Source organism: Microplitis mediator, chromosome 1 (genome assembly GCF_029852145.1).
Source record: "Microplitis mediator isolate UGA2020A chromosome 1, iyMicMedi2.1, whole genome shotgun sequence".
NCBI lineage: Eukaryota > Metazoa > Arthropoda > Insecta > Hymenoptera > Braconidae > Microplitis > Microplitis mediator.
In genome coordinates this window covers 28,184,540-28,202,226 of record NC_079969.1, presented here as the reverse complement: position 1 = coordinate 28,202,226, position 17,687 = coordinate 28,184,540, and the positions used below count along the sequence as shown (strand labels likewise).

Genomic DNA, 17,687 nt, shown 5'->3' with positions numbered 1-17,687 from the left:
ACACTATATATAAATAAATAATGACCTTGTAGTTAAGAATAATAGAGATTTGTTTATTATAAATTAGCAACAATACACTAGTAAATATTTGAATCTTTTTATATGCTATAGCTGTAGGTATTGAACAGTAGTTAGTTTTTTAGTAATTAATAAGAACACTTGAGGGGTTGCTGGCTCTTGCCAGCCGTTTTTCCTTGGTCCGATGGTGGCGTCAAGGTAGCTTTGTTTGCGTTGGTGGTCAGCAGAGGCGTGATCGAGCTCGGTGAACCGCCACATTGTTTTCTAGCAGCCCTGCTCTGGCCACACTGGTTACATTCGTTAGAGCATTGAGTCAATGAGTGTTCCACCCCCTAATCTCAGAGTTCTGAGCCCTACAGTTATAAAGCGTTACAAAAGAATAATAAAAGTTTATAAAACACAGAGATTTTTCTAACACAATTAAAGGAAAAAAAAGAAAACACATTCAACAGTAAAATATAAATTAAAAATATCATCAATCTATAACAGATTGTAGTTTTATATACTATATGCAGACGTGTGGGTTTTTTTTTATATTTAATAAAATTTAATTGAAAATACTGAGTGTACTAAATTTAACGCCGGGTAGTGGAAAGAGAAATAAAATCATCTTGTTATTACAAAAATTAAGGTAAGCATTATAATAAAAAATGTATATGAGAATCGATCAGAATCCACTCTTTAGAAATTGATTTCTATAATTATTATATTTTCCCACTGCTAATCTAGTTATTTTCAAAATAAATTATTAGATCAATTTAAATATGCAGTGATTAACCCTTCGTCCGTCGCGCTATTAGCACAGTGCCGCAATTTTTATTAAAAGATTATTTAAAATGAAAGAAAAATTTCCTAGTCTATTGAAATTTTATGAGTGCTTCTGCTGTACTTTTGAGTATCGAATAAATGAGTGATAATTATTTTTACGATATTTTAAAAATTAAAAAATAATTTTTTTTGTTAGAAAACCTGAGAAACCTCAGATTTTTTAAACAGAGGAGGGTAGAGCTCTTTTAGCTCGAAAACAGCGGGAAGTTTCTGGGTTAACCTGCAGGGTCCACTGGTTTTCCGATTTTTTTGTAAGCCAATAAAAAATACGCTAAAATTATATAAAAATTTTTTTACCACAGATTGTCACGATGGCTGAAGTCCAGAACAAAAATAAACGCTTAGGATATGATGAAGTACGAGATAGGATACTTGCGGGTGAGATGGACGTAAATACCCAATATCCAGGAATCTCCGATTTTGACCCTCCAATTCTTGAAATAGCGATTAATAAACAAGACACCGAATTAATTGACTACCTTCTCCAGCACAACGTGGACGTGCATAAAAAAGTAAAATTTCGTAAGCCAGCAATTTATTTAGCAGTCGAATCTGACGACATTGAGTTGGCTCAAAAATTACTAAACGCAGGCGCTATTTGTCTTCCCGTACGAGGGCGTCACACAAGATTCGCTGCTAATGAACTGTTACGACTAGCTGATGACAATGAGAACAAAGAAATGGTCAACTTGTTATCAGAAAGACTCAATGAATATCTCGATCCGGATGACAGCAGCGATGATGATTGGATTGATAGTGATGATAAGGAAATTGAATTATCACTTCCTAAATTTCTGTTGTATCCAATATTAGATGCTATTGAGCAAAACAACATAGAATTATGTAAAAGATTGATACCACAAATAATGAAACGATATCCTGGTTGTCCTAAAAAATTACACAAGTACACTCCTCGTTATTCTAAAAAATTACTCAATTACACTTCTGGTAATATTTGTTGTGAAATTGCTGAGTTTATAATCAATACTGGCGCTTATTCTAAAAAAGATTTAGCAAAAGCTTTATTTAGAGCTATTGAATGTGAAAATATACCGACAGTCGAATTATTGATAAGAAAAGGAGCTGATGCAAATGCAAGTCTGTGGGGCAAAAAAAGACCTCTTGAAATTGCTTTTGATAAGAAGAATATTAAAATTATTGAGATATTGATTGCTACTGGCTTTGATGGATCCAAAACATTCGATATTAATAACTCACTTCATATTGCAATTATTCAGAATAATTACGAAAAAATAAAAAATTTAATTGAGAATGGAGTTGATATTAATGACACTTCATACTTTAAAAAAACGCCATTAACTGTAGCCGCTGAAGAAAATAATAAACCAGTGGTTGAATTGTTACTTGAAAACGGCACTAAACCTGAAGGAGCAGCGATTTTGGCTGCCATTAAAAATAATAATTTAGAGTTATTTAAAATATTAATCGATACAGGTGTTAATATTCCTCTGAGCGCTTTGGTAAAACTAATGGACGTTATTTATACAGGTGAATATAGAAAATCTCTATTTCCTCGAGGCACTAATGTCAATCGCGTGAATAGAGATTCGGGGGCATTACAATTGCCCACGTCTCGAAATAACGAAGAATTCGTCAAGTTATTGATTAAGAAGGGCGTGGATGTGAACTATAAGTACGAATATAGAGGCTCACCTTTAGACATTGCTTGTAGACATAATGATCTTGAATTAGTAAAAATATTAGTAGAAGCTGGTGCCAATGTTCATATATCATTAGATGAATATTCCTTAATAGAATCAGCTATAAATCATAACAATTACCAATTGGTTGAGTACTTAGTCAATCATTACACTGGTGCTAACATTACTTGCGACTATTCAGCGGCATTAATATGCGCTGTTGAAAGAAAAAGGATAAAAATAGTGGAATTACTGATTAAAAATGGTGCCAATGTTGATTACATGGGATTATATTACTCTTCTGCTCTCCTCCTCAGTATTAAAAACTGCACGTCTGAAATAACGGAAATTTTAGTGAAAGCTGGTGCCAATACAAATATGAATTTAAGAAATAATACGGCGTTGATTGAAGCTATCAAGTTGACGGATTACAAAATGACTAAATATTTGATAGAAAATGGCGCAGATGTAGATGTCAGTATTAATAAGGTTGGGTCATTATTAAATTGGGGTTTTCGTAAATCTAAATCAGCAGTTATTAGTCTCGCGCTGGATGTTGGTGCTGATGTTAATGCCGTTAACAAAAAGGGCAAGACGGCAATTGATTTTTTCTCAAATACTGAAAACTTCCAGACATTAATCGAACATACTATTAAATTAAAAGCTGCTAATTTATATCTGATAGATAAAAATCAAGATGCTGTCAAAGGTAATAAATTTGAAGATTTTTACTCCAAATGCTTGGATGAAGTTGAATTTATGAAGACACAATGGTATGTTGGGAAGAATAGTTTCTATGATATTTTACACTCGTGTGTGAGTGAAATCTCTCAAAATATTAAATGTATCAGTAAAGATGACATTATTTTTGATAAAAATGCATTATGTAGCAAATTTAAACTGTATGGTGGAATTATTTACTATCGTGTATTAAAAGCTGAGCAGCATAAGGAGTAAGTGGTTCGTGCTGACAAAATAATATCTCATTTATTTGGTGATTTACTACCAGATATTTTTAGACAAGATGTTTGAGATTTTTTAAATAATGAGGAACTTAAAATTGTAATAATTCAAAATTAATAATAATGTTAAAAATAAAATTTATCAGTATCAATTATATGTCATATTTTGAATTTTTTATTATTATTATTATTGTACTACCCAATAAAAAATGATTTTATCTGATTATATATGAGTATATATGATTACACGTGGGATCATATATAATCATATATAGAATTGTATATGATTATGCATGGAATTATATATAATTATATATGAACCTATATATAATTAGATCTAATCAGACCTGGCTGATGAAGGCTCGGTATAATTATATATAAGTCTATATATAATCAGATCTAACTATACTTGAGTCTATATATAATTCGATCTGATCATACATTTCTGATATAAACTTATATGTAGTTATATATATCGTGTGCCAAAAGGTAAAAGGGCGCATTGCTACAGGTTGACGGGATCCATGCTAAAAGGGCCCATACATTGATATGCGCCCTTTTGCTTTTTGGCACGCGATATGATTGGTTAAGGGGAGGGTAGGGTTTTGAAGGCGAAAAAACAGCATATTTTTGTGATTTTTTCGCAGCGAGGTGAGTAATATAATTTTATTAAATTTAATTACATATTACTGTACAACTTTTAAAGTATATCAGAAAAAAATTACAATGAAAAATATTGAAGAATAAGCCGGTTTTTTCTTTTTTTTCTATTTTTTGCAGCACTTGGAAGTAAAAAACGCGATTTTAGCTAAAAAAAACATCGTAGTTAATATGTTATTAAAAAATAAAAAAAAAAAAAAACTCTTCGTGATTACCTGGTGATTTATGTGAAAAAGTAATGTTCAAATTTTCAAAAGGATCGATTCAGTACATTTTGAACGGTAATATTCACGAACTTCAAAAATTACATTTTCGGGAAAATCGATTTAAAGTCTTTTTTTACGTGAAAATTTGAAATAAACCATCAATAAAAGAACGTGAATTTTTATACTTATACAGAGTCATCAGTTTACATCCTTTGAAAGACACACAGACGGAGAAAGGGATTCGGGAAATCAAAGGAAATTGCAGCTGATTTCTACTAGGGGTATCGAGCGGCTACTGGGCAGGTATAAAAATCAGGTAACACAGATGTAACTCCGTTAGTTTTACTCGGATTGACTTAAAATTTGTACACAATATTCTCGACATATTGTTCATTCAGAAAAAAAAATAATTTTAAATTCCTACCACCCCCTTCCTTAAAGCTGACTGCGTGGCTCAAGTAGGCTCTTTGTAACCTAGATGGTGCTACTTACCAAATTTTTTTCTCGCAACCCTGCTCTGGCCACACTGGTTACATCAGTTGAAGCATCGAGTGTCCCACCTCCTGACCTCAGAGTTCTAAGCCATACGTTACAAAGCGACAATAAAAGTTTCAAAAACACAGTGATTTTTCTAATACAATTAAAGCAAAAAAAAAAAGATAAACATATTCAACAACAAATTTCAAATTAAAAATATTATCAATCTATAACAGATACTGGCACAGGGTCATTAGCCATCCAAGGAAAAAGAAAATTTTTAGCCACAGTCGAAAACCACGTGTAGTTTTTTTTTTTATAGAAATAAAAAATATTAGAAATAAAATCATCTTGTTATTACAAAAATTAAGGTAAGCACTATAATCAAAAATTTATATGAGAATCGATCAGAATCCACTCTTTAAAAATTAATTTCTATAATTATTATATTTTCCCACTGCTAATCTAGTTATTTTCGAAATAAATTATTAGTCCAATTAAAATTTGCAGTGATTAACCTTTCGTCCGTCGCGCTATGAGCACAGCGCCGCAATATTTATTAAAAGATTATTTAAAAAGAAAGAAAAATTTCCTAGTCTATTGAAATTTTATGAGTGCTTCTGCTGTACTTTTGAGTATCGAATAAATGAGTGATAATTATTTTTACGATATTTTAAAAATTAAAAAATAATTTTTTTTGTTAGAAAACCTGAGAAAACTGAGATTTTCTAAACAGGGGAGGGTAGAGCTCTTTTAGCTCGAAAACAGTAGGCAGTTTCTGGGTTGACCTGCAGGGTCAGCCGGTTTTCCGATTTTTTTGTAAGCCATTAAAAAATACGCTCAAGTTATATAAAAATTTTTTCATCACAGATTGACACGATGGCTGAAGTCCAGAACAAAAATAAACGCTTAGGATATGATGAAGTACGAGATAGGATACTTGCGGGTGAGATGGACGTGAATATCCAATATCCAGGAATCTCCGATTTTGACCCTCCAATTCTTGAAATAGCGATTAAAAAACAAGACACCGAATTAATCGACTACCTTCTCCAGCACAACGTGGACGTGAATAGAAACGTAAAATATCGTAAGCAAGCAATTTATTTAGCAGTCAAATCTGACGACATTGAGTTGGCTCAAAAATTACTAAACGCAGGCGCTATTTGTCCTCCCGCACGGGGCCATTACGGAGAAAAATTGGATGCTAATGAACTGTTACGACGAGCTGTTGGAAGAAAGAACAAAGAAATGGTCAACTTATTATTAAAAAGACTCGATGAATATCTCGATTCGCATGAAAGAATCAACGCTATTCAGTTTGTTACTGATTATAATGATCCTGAATTATCACTTGATCGAGATCCGTTGTCTCCAGTATTAGCTGCTGTTAAGCAAAACAACATAGAATTATGTAAAAAGTTGATGTCACAATTGATTTTACGAATTCCTCATTATTCTCGAATTTTGCTCAATTTCACTTCTGGTAATATTAGTTGTGAAATTGCTGAGTTTTTAATTGATAATGGCGCTTATTCTGATGAAGATTTAGCGAAAGCTTTATATAGAGCTATTAGATGTGAAAATATACCGACAGTCGAATTATTGATAAGAAAAGGAGCTGATGCAAATGCAAGTCTGTGGTGCACCAAAAGACCTCTTGAAATTGCTTTTGATAAGAAGAATATTAAAATCATTGAGATATTGATTGCTACTGGCTTTGATGGATCCAAAACATTCGATATTAATAACTCACTTCATATTGCAATTATTCAGAATAATTACGAAAAAATAAAAAATTTAATTGAGAATGGAGTTGATATTAATGACACTTCATACTTTAAAAAAACGCCATTAACTGTAGCCGCTGAAGAAAATAATAAACCAGTGGTTGAATTGTTACTTAAAAACGGCACTAAACCTGAAGAAGCAACGATTTTCGCGGCTGTTAAAAATAATAATTTAGAGTTATTTAAAACATTAATCGATACAGTTTATATTTCTCTGAACGTTTTGACAGAACTGATGAAGAAAGTTTTTTATACAGATGAATATAATATATCTCTATTTACTCGGCGCTATAATGTCAATCGCGTGAATAGAGATTCGGGGGCATTACAATTGCCCACTTCTCGAAAATACGAGGAATTCATCAAGCTATTGATCAAGAAGGGCGTGGATGTGAACTATAAGTACGAATTTAGAGGCTCACCTTTAGACATTGCTTGTCAATATGATGATCTTGAATTAGTAAAAATATTAGTAGAAGCTGGTGCCAATGTTCATATATCATTAGATGAATATTCCTTAATAGAATCAGCTATGAATAATAACAGTTACCAATTGGCTGAGTACTTAGTCAATCATTGCACTGGTGCTAACATTACTTGCGACTATTCAGCGGCATTAATATGCGCTGTTGAAAGAAAAAAGAAAGAAATAGTGGAATTACTGATTAAAAATGGTGCCAATGTTAATTACATGCCATTATATAACTCTTCTGCTCTGCGCCATAGTATTCAAAACCGCGCGTCTGAAATAACGGAAATGTTAGTGGAAGCTGGTGCCAATATCAATATGAATTTGAGAAATAATACGGCGTTGATTGAAGCTATCAAATTGACGGATTACAAAATGACTAAATATTTGATAGAAAATGGCGCAGATGTAGATGTCAGTATTAATAAGGCTGGGTCATTATTAAATTGGGGTTTTCGTAAATCCAAATCAGCAGTTATTAGTCTCGCTCTGGATGTTGGTGCTGATGTTAATGTCGTTGACGAATATGGCGAGACGGCAATGGATTTGTTCTCAAATACTGAAAACTCCCAGACATTAATTGAACATACTATTAAATTGAAAGCTGCTAATTTATATCTGATAGATAAAAATCTAGATGCTGTCCAAGGTAATCAATTTGGAGATTTTTACTCCAAGTGCTTGGATGAAGTTGAATTTATGAAGACACAATGGTATGTTGGGAAGAATAGTTTCTATGATATTTTACACTCGTGTGTGAGTGAAATCTCTCGAAATATTAAATGCATCAGTAAAGATGACATTATTTTTGATAAAAATGCATTATGTAGTAAATTTAAACTGTATGGTGGAATTATTTACTATCGTGTATTAAAAGCTGAGCAGCATAAGGAGTAGTTGGTTCGTGCTGACAAAATAATATCTCATTTATTTGGTGATTTACTACCAGATATTTTTAGAGAAGATGTTTGAGATTTTTTAAATAATAAGGAACTTAAAATTGTAATAATTCAAAATTAATAATAATAATAAAAATAAAATTTATCCGTATCAATTATATGTCATATTATGAATTTTTTATTATTATTATTATTGTACTACCCGATAAAAAATGATTTTATCTGATTATATATGAGTATATATGATTACACGTGGGATCATATATAATCATATATGGAATTGTATATAATAATACATGGAATTATAAATGAACCTATATATAATTAGATCTGATCAGACCTGGCTGATGAAGGCTCGGTATAATCATATATAAGTCTATGTATAATCAGATCTAACTATACTTGAGTCTATATATAATGAGATCTGATCATACATGACTGATATAAACTTATATGTAGTTATATATCGCATTCCAAAAGGTAAAAGGCGCATTTTTACAGGTTAGTAGGGATCCATGCTAAAAGGGCACATAAAAAATTTTTTTTTGCCATTAGTTTTAAAGTTTTTTGAAACGCAAAGAGATGTCAAAAAAAAAATATTTACATACATACGTACGTACGTGCATACATACATACATACATACACTCGGACATCATCTTAAAATTAGTCAGAATAGCTTCCTAGAACCTCAAAACATCAAGATCTGATAAAAATTCGATTTTCGAAAATCGATCCGAAACCAATAACTTCCTGAATTTTTGAAAATTTCCAATTTTCATAGCGGGAAGTTAAAAATAGTAATACAATCACGCGTATTTTGTGTTTTTTTTAAACATATTTTTAATTTTGATATTAAAAGAATGTATAAGTTAGCTATAATACACCTTCTTGACTGCAACATTTTTTTTTTTCATTTTTAGACTAGGGTTAAGCTTTTGAATAAATTCCTTCGAAAAAAAATTTATAGGCCCTTTTAGCTTTAGGTCACAAAATTTTCGAACTCCTTAAGCTAAAAGGGCGCATAATTAGAGACAACGCCCTTTTACCTTTGGAAAATCTATGTTTGATTTTCAAGCGTAGAAAATGTTTATCAATCAATTGGCGACGAAAAAAAAATTGATGCACCCTTTTACTTTTTGGCACGCGATATGATTAGTTAAGGGGGGGGGGGGGTAGGGTTTTAAAGGCGAAAAAAAGCATGTTTTTGTGATTTTTTCGCAGCGAGGTGAGTAATATAATTTTATTAAATTTAATTACATATTACTGTACAACTTTTAAAGTATATCAGAAAAAATTACGATGAAAAATATTGAAGAATAAGCCGGTTTTTTTTTTTTCTATTTTTTGCAGCACTTGGAAGTGAAAAACGCGATTTTAGCTAAAAAAAAAACATCGTAGTTAATATGTTATTAAAAAATAAAAAAAAAATAAAACTCTTCGTGATTACCTGTTGATTTATGTGAAAAAGTAATGTTCAAATTTTCAAAAGGATCGGTTCAGTACATTTTGAGCTGTAATATTCACGAACTTCAAAAATTTCATTTTCGGGAAAATCGATTTAAAATTTTTTTTACGTGAAAATTTGAAATAAACCATCAATAAAAGAACGTGAATTTTTCTACTTATACAGAGTCATCAGTTTACATCCTTTGAAAGACACACAGACGGAGAAAGGGATTCGGGAAAACAAAGGAAATTGCAGCTGATTTCTACTAGGGGTATCGAGCGGCTACTGGGCAGGTATAAAAATCAGGTAGCACGGCTGTAACTCCGTTAGTTTTACTCGGATTGACTTAAAATTTGTACACAATATTCTCGACATATTGTTCATTCAGAAAAAAAAAATGCAAAAAAAATAATTTTAAAACCCTACCCCCCTCCCCTTAAAGCTGACTGCGTGGCTCAAGTAGGCTCTTTGTAACCTAGGTGGTGCTACTTACCAAATTTTTTTCTAGCAACCCTGCTCTGGCCACACTGGTTACATCAGTTAAAGCATTGACACAGGGTCGTTAGCCAGCCAGGGAAAAAAATATTTTTAGTCACAGCCGAAAACCACGTGTAGTTTTTTTTATATTTAAAAAAATTTAATTAAAAATAGTAAGTGTACTAAATTTAACGCCGGGTAGTGAAAAGAGAAATAAAATCATCTTGTTATTACAAAAATTAAGGTAAGCACTATAATCAAAAATTTATATGAAAATCGATCAGAATCCACTCTTTAAAAATTTCTATAATTTTCTCTAATTTAGGCAGTGGCTTATTTTCCCACTGCTAATCTAGTTATTTTATAAATACATTATTAGTTCAATTTAAATTTGCATTGATTAAAGAGTACTATCAGTGGTGAATGTATGGACCTTGCTTAAAAAATCCGGAAGATTCTTATAGCTGTATGTATAAGGTCCTATACTTAATTATAGCGATTCTCATAGAACTCATTCATTCCTAAAAAATCTCTATGGGAATTTATGAGAATATATCGGATTACATGAGATTTTCTAAACAGGGGAGGGTAGAGCTCTTTTAGCTCGAAAACAGTGAGAAGTTTCTGGGTTGACCTGCAGGGTCAGCCGGTTTCCCGATCTTTTTGTAAACCAATAAAAAATACGCTAAAATTATATAAAAAATTGTTTTATCACAGATTGACACGATGGCTGAAATCCAGAACAAATATAAACACTTAGGATATGATCAAGTACGAGATAGAATATTTGCGGGTGAGATAGACGTAAATATCCAATATCCAGGAATCTCCGATTTTGACCCTCTAATTCTTGAAATCGCGATTAAAAAACAAGACACCGAATTAATCGACTACCTTCTCCAGCACAACGTGGACGTGAATAAAAAAGTAAAATATCGTAAGCCAGCAATTTATTTAGCAGTCGAATCTGACGACATTGAGTTGGCTCAAAAATTATTAAACGCAGGCGCTATTTGTCCTCTCGTACGAGGGCGTTACAGAAAAAGATTCGATGCTTGTGGAATGTTACAACTAGCTAAAAAAAATAAGAACACAGAGATGGTATACTTGTTATCAGAAAGACTCGATGAATATCGCGATCCGTATGACGGAGGAGATGATGATTGGACTAATAGTGATAGTGATGGTGATTATGATCCTGAATTATCAGCTGCTACGAATCCGTGTTTGCCAATGTTAGCTGCTATCGAGCAAGACAATATCGGAAAATTGAAAAAATTGATGTATCAAAGTTCTGATTCTAAAAATTTACTCTATTACACTTCTGGTTATATTAGTTGTGAAATTGCTGAGTTTTTGATTGATAATGGCGCTTATTATGATGTAAATTTATCGAACGCTTTACGTAAAGCTATTGAATGTGAAAATATACCGACAGTTAAATTATTGATAAGAAAAGGAGCTGTTGATTTTACAGATCAGTGGACGGTAAAAGGACATCTTGATATTGCTTTTGATAAGAATAATATTGAAATGATTGAGATATTGATTGCTGCTGGCTGTGATGTAACCAAATCATTCGATATTAATAACTCACTTCATATTGCAGTTATTCAGAATAATTACGAAAAAATAAAAAATTTAATTGAGAATGGAGTTGATATTAATGACACTTCATACTTTAAAAAAACGCCATTAACTGTAGCCGTTGAAGAAAATAATAAACCAGTGATTGAATTATTACTTAAATACCGCACTAAACCTGAACAAGGAGCGATTTTGGCTGCCATTAAAAGTAATAATTTAGAGTTAGTTAAAATGTTAATCGATGCAGGTGTTTATATTCCTCTGAACGCTTTGGTAAAACTAATGAAGGACGTTATTTATGCAAATGAAAAGAGAATATCTATAATTGCTCGAGGCGCTAATATCAATCGCGTGAATAGAGATTCGGGGGCATTTCAATTGCCCACTTCTCGAAAATACGAGGAATTCATCAAGTTATTGATCAAGAAGGGCGTGGATGTGAACTATAAGTCCGAATTTAGAGGCTCACCTTTGGACATTGCTTGTAAACATAATGATCTTGAATTAGTAAAACTATTAGTAGAAGTTGGTGCCGATGTTCATATATCATTAGTTGATTATTTCCCAATAGAATCAGCTATTAAATATAACAATTACCAATTGGCTGAGTACTTAGTCAATCATTGCACTGGTGCTAACATTACTTGCGACTATTCAGCGGCATTAGTATACGCTGTTCAAAAAAAAAGGATAAAAATAGTGGAATTACTGATTAAAAATGGTGCCAATGTTAATTACATGCCATTATATAACTCTTCTGCTCTCCTCCTCAGTATTAAAAACTGCACGCCTGAAATAACGGAAATTTTAGTGAAAGCTGGTGCCAATACAAATATGAATTTGAGAAATAATACACCGTTGATTGAAGCTATCGAATTGACGGACTACAAAATGGTTCAATATTTTATAGAAAATGGCGCAGATGTAGATGTCAGTATTAATAAGGTTGGGTCATTATTAAATTGGGGTTTTCGTAAATCTACATTAGCAGTTATTAAACTCGCGCTGGATGTTGGTGCTGATGTTAATGTCGTTAACGAAAATGGCAAGACGGCAATTGATTTTTTCTCAAATACTGAAAACTTCCAGACATTAATCGAACATACTATTAAATTAAAAGCTGCTAATTTATATCTGATAGATAAAAATCTAGATGCTGTCAAAGGTAATCAATTTGAAGATTTTTACTCCAAGTGCTTGGATGAAGTTGAATTTATGAAGACACAATGGTATGTTGGAAAGAATAGTTTCTATGATATTTTGCACTCGTGTGTGAATGAAATCTCTCAAAATATTAAATGCATCAGTAAAGATGACATTATTTTTGATAAAAATGCATTATGTAGTAAATTTAAACTGTATGGTGGAATTATTTACTATCGTGTATTAAAAGCTGAGCAGCATAAGGAGTAGTTGGTTCATGCTGACAAAATAATATCTCATTTATTTGCTGATTTACTACCAGATATTTTTAGACAAGATGTTTGAGATTTTTTAAATAATGAGGAACTTAAAATTGTAATAATTCAAAATTAATAATTAGGTTAAAAATAAAATTTATCAATACGAATTATATGTCATATTTTGCATTTTTTATTATTATTATTGTACTAATTATTATATTTTAAGTATTTTTTTAAGATGAATAAATAATTATATATACCAAATAATGAAAAAACAAAATAAACATTATTTTCAAAACCACAACCACAAATCACAAAAAAAAATCTAAAAAATGACTAATCTAGCCGATCCTTGCAAATAGCAATCCAGGTATCCAAATTTCGATGTGTGTTTTGTTGTATGGGAATCCAAGTATTCTAATTCCTGTATGTATTTTTTATATTGAAATCTAGGTATCCAAATTTTGATGTGTATTTTTTAATATTAAAGTCCAGGTATCCAAATTTTTGTATGGAAATCCTGGTATCCAAATTTGGATATGTATTTTTTTTATTGAAATCCAGGTATCCAAATTTCGATCTGTTTTTTTTTTATTGAAGTCCAGGTATCCAAATTTTTATATAGAAATTCTGGTATCCAAATTTCGATCTGTTTTTTTTTTATTGAAGTCCAGGTATCCAAATTTTTATATGGAAATTCTGGTATCCAAATTTCGATATGTATTTTTTTTATTGAAATCCAGGTATCCAAATTTCGATGTGTATTTTTTATATTGAAGTCTAGGTATCCAAATTTTTATATGGAAATTCTGGTATCCAAATTTCGATATGTATTTTTTTTATTGAAATCCAGGTATCCATACTTTTCTACATGGATTTCTATAGATTCCCATCCAATCTACATAAACTTTTTTTACAGGAAAGTATATTACAATAATATCTATTACTGTTGTTATTATCGTATTATTCATATATTTTTTCAGTGATCCAATTCTTTTACGTAATTATAAATTTGCACGTTATTTAAGTTATTTCCTCATTGATTTTCTAATTCAATAAATTAAATATTCTTAAATAAACTCATTAATATGGAACACTGATTATATTATTCTATTTTTTTTTTTTTTCTAAATGTTGAAACTAAATTTTATAGAATCAAATGATAAAATGAATATTTTTATTTAACAAAAAAATATTTTTAAAATGATATTAAACTTTTACAAATTATAATAACGGAGTTTATTTTCTATTAATGTTAAGACGTAACACAAAAGAAAGGTTTTATTAATAATACAAGAGAAAGAAATTGAAAGTCAAGACGTTATAATTTTATGTAGTTCGTCTCGAGGAATTTTATTTCTCTCTGATTTAAACTTGACGTTATTTATATGTCAAGATATATTTTTATCGTACAAGTTTATTGGAATAATATAAATTTTAAGAGACAATAAATCGATTTTAAAAAGGGTGTTTATAGTCTCATTAAATTACGTAATGCCATTGATAATAAATGCTAACGAAAGTAATTGTATTAATAATAAAAGTAAAAAATGGTAATACGATTCGTGAGGAAGTTAAGAATTGAAACTTAATATTATATATATATATACATATATATTAGATTGGACGTGTTTACTTTTCTCCGGTGTTACTGTTCTCGCTTCATGAATTATTGTGACGCAAGAAACTGCCGGAGAAAGAGATCCGTAAATTTATCTATTCATCCATTGAATTTCTAATTTCTATGCTATTGAATTTTTATAAATCTCCCAACTCATGATATATAATCTGTAACAATGAATTTAACTATTTATTTATGCACTTATTTTTTCGATAAAGACAAAGCCTGGAGATTTTGTAACAAATTTATCGATTACCGTAAATAACTTGACCGAATTTTTATTTTTAAATTAACAAGGAAAATATTCCGAGTCATAAAAGTAATTTGTTGGAAATATGGAGGATTGTAATTCGAAAGAACCAAACAGCCGTAAAAAAATTTTTTCGACTTATGGATTATGTGAGGATGATACTATTTATGCATTTTTATGAAGAGTAGCTGTAACTCTTTTTCTGTTGGGAATAACTCAGCACAATATAAACGTTTTTTGTTCACTATGATGTCCTTTAGTAGGAGAAACCATGAAAAGTCCATAGAAAAATTTTATTTTCGAGTTCAGACTCATATGAGAATGAATCAAGATGGGAGGAGATGCCTCTGTCTTTGTCTTTCTTTGAAGAGTAGCCTGCAACTTTGCTCCTGTTGGGAATAACTCATCACAATATTGACATTTTTTGTTCATTATGATGTCCTCTAGTAGGAAAGACCTAAAAAAGTCCTAAGAAGACAATATTATAATTTTGGTTGATAAAATAGATAAGTTTTTTACAATCTTTGTTATCCCACACAAAAAAGCATACCCGGGAACAAAATGTTTTTATAAAATTTTATAATGAAAATGGGTTGGTAAAATTTTGTAATATAAGATCTGCGTAAGAAAGTTAATAATTAAATGTAATTCTATTAAATTCTATAAATTTTTGCTGTACAATTTTATATAATTTTGTAATATTTTAAAAACCCGGAAAAAAATGTTTTTATAAAATTTTACCAGACCATTTTCCCACATGAGCTGCTACTTATTATTTTTATTTTTTAACACCGGGTACAATATTCCCATAAAAAAACAAAATTTGGCTAATTTTTGAGGTGGTCTGTTGTGTGCCGCCATGTCCCGGTGTACACGGAAAAAAATTAATCGTGAATGCAACATGATGCAGTCTTGGTAAATAAACATGATGAAATCATGTTGCATTCACATGATTTGTCATGTTTCGGCTACATGACAATATGTGGCAGCAACATGATTATCATGTAGCCGAAACATGACAAATCATGTGAATCCCAGATATAAATTTTTTCGTGTGGAATGCAATAAAAAAAATTTTAACACTAAATTATACAAATATTCATTATACGAAAATTTATATCTGGATGAGGAGACCAAATCTACAATGCTCGATTTAGAAATTTCATTAACTTTAAGCAGTAAATATAATATTTTCTGTTGAAGGAAACGTAATGAGTTTTGAACTTAATTTTATTTATGGCCTCAGGTTGTTGGTCAGTCAAAGGACGTCTGTGACTTGATGAGGGCCTACTGCTGTATATATATTTGTATTAAAGAAAAAGAGTGTACGGAGGAATTGTAAAGATTCGACAAACTGATTAGGAATTGGGTACTATGTTCATTTAAAAGTCTTTAGTTCAAATTTTACCTTCGTTTCCCTAAAATTGTCGACCATTAAATTCGTATTATAAAATTTTTGTAAGAATTTTGGGTTTTTCGTGCTAGAAGACATCGTAGTTAAGTCTCCAAAAGTAACTATATAAGCATCAAAAGTGAAAATTAGAGAATGTTGACTAATCAAGACTGATAGTCGTACCGCTTACTCCAAAAAGTGTCACGTCTATAACTCTGAATTAGTGAATATTCACAATTTTCTAGTGGATTTAGCTGATAAAGTTTTACAGACAACGAAAGACACTCAAATTTTGTAGAGTTATTCACAACAGGAGCAAAGTTACGGGCTCCCCTTCTACGAAAGACATAGATAGTGTCATCTGCCCGCATCTGCCTGTATCTGCCCGACGTTGATTACTCAAAAAATAAATTTTTCTTGGGACTTTTTATGGTTTCTCCTCTTAGAGGACATCATAATGAACAAAAAATGTCAATATTGTACTGAGTTATTCCCAACAGAAAAAAAGTTACGGGCCGCTCTTCAGAGGAAACCATAAACAGTCTCATCCTCATTTATCCTCATATGGGTCTGAATTCAAAAAATAAATTTTTCTAAGGACTTTTTAGGGTTTTTCCTACTAGAGGACATCATAATGAACAAAAAACGTTTATATTGTGTTGGGTTATTTCCAACAGGAGCAAAGTTACGGGCTCCCCTTCAAAGAAAGACATAGAGTGTCATCTGCCCGTATCTGCTCGACGTCGATTACTCAAAAAATAAATTTTTCTTGGGACTTTTTATGGTTTCTCCTCTTAGAGGACATCATAATGAACAAAAAATGTTTATATTGTACTGAGTAATTCCCAACAGAAAAAAAGTTGCGGCTACTCTTCATAGGACATGGACTGCATCCTCCCTACGTACGCGGCGCTATAAGTCAAAAGAAAATCCAGACAACTCTTCCGGAAAAGTGCTAATACACAGAATTAAAGGGAAAAAATTTTTATCTCAACAACACGTCTCAGCCCCAAGTCTAGAAATTCTTAGACGACGACCCCGACAAAAATCAAGGTATCCATTAGGGTTTTAAGGTCTCGAGTATCAGACAGGTCTTCTGCAAGAACGCCAGCCCACAGAAGTGCAGAGAAAAAATTTCTGCTCACGTCATTTAATTGGAAGACAAAAAAAATTCCAAAATCTTCCAGTTACTCGACAGTAAAATAAAATAGTCATGCCCTCGCATCTCAACTTTCATGAATAAATTCAAAAGATTTATTTGTACATTGATGAAACTTTATTGAACTAGTATATATCATTACAATCATTACAAGGATCAATAATAATAACTACTTAATTAACAATTAATAATAATAATAATAATAATATAATAATAATAACTATGAATATAATAGCCGACAATTATAATACAATAAAGGTATAATGAAAGAAAAAAACCGAATTGTCTTTAGTTGTATTTTCTTGTGACAGCTGCCTCAATGCCTCAATATCTCTAGCTTTCCTGCAGAGTTAAACTTATTCGTTAAATATTTTCATCT

The 17,687-nt window shown here is 31.1% G+C and overlaps 3 protein-coding genes across 3 annotated transcripts; all 3 read left to right on the top strand.

The window, feature by feature from the left end:
• Positions 1-263: 263 nt before the first annotated feature.
• Positions 264-3,624, top strand: LOC130665516 (ankyrin-1-like). Its single transcript, XM_057465953.1, has 2 exons — positions 264-649; positions 1,149-3,624. The coding sequence occupies exon 2, from the start codon at positions 1,158-1,160 to the stop codon at positions 3,462-3,464; it is 2,307 nt and encodes a 768-aa protein (XP_057321936.1). The 5' UTR covers positions 264-649; positions 1,149-1,157; the 3' UTR covers positions 3,465-3,624.
• Positions 3,625-4,867: 1,243 nt separating this feature from the next.
• LOC130665996 (putative ankyrin repeat protein RF_0381) lies at positions 4,868-8,116 on the top strand. Its single transcript, XM_057466631.1, has 2 exons — positions 4,868-5,183; positions 5,683-8,116. The coding sequence occupies exon 2, from the start codon at positions 5,692-5,694 to the stop codon at positions 7,966-7,968; it is 2,277 nt and encodes a 758-aa protein (XP_057322614.1). The 5' UTR covers positions 4,868-5,183; positions 5,683-5,691; the 3' UTR covers positions 7,969-8,116.
• A 1,822-nt stretch (positions 8,117-9,938) lies between these two features.
• LOC130666960 (putative ankyrin repeat protein RF_0381) lies at positions 9,939-13,140 on the top strand. Its single transcript, XM_057468313.1, has 2 exons — positions 9,939-10,139; positions 10,613-13,140. Exon 2 carries the CDS (start codon positions 10,622-10,624, stop codon positions 12,893-12,895), a length of 2,274 nt encoding a protein of 757 aa, XP_057324296.1. The 5' UTR covers positions 9,939-10,139; positions 10,613-10,621; the 3' UTR covers positions 12,896-13,140.
• Positions 13,141-17,687: the final 4,547 nt, after the last annotated feature.

What these genes read in the sequence shown, in the direction of transcription:
- LOC130666960 (XM_057468313.1), top strand. Translation starts at nt 10,622, where the DNA reads ATGGCTGAAATCCAGAACAAATATAAACACTTAGGATATGATCAAGTA.
- LOC130665516 (XM_057465953.1), top strand. Translation starts at nt 1,158, where the DNA reads ATGGCTGAAGTCCAGAACAAAAATAAACGCTTAGGATATGATGAAGTA.
- LOC130665996 (XM_057466631.1), top strand. Translation starts at nt 5,692, where the DNA reads ATGGCTGAAGTCCAGAACAAAAATAAACGCTTAGGATATGATGAAGTA.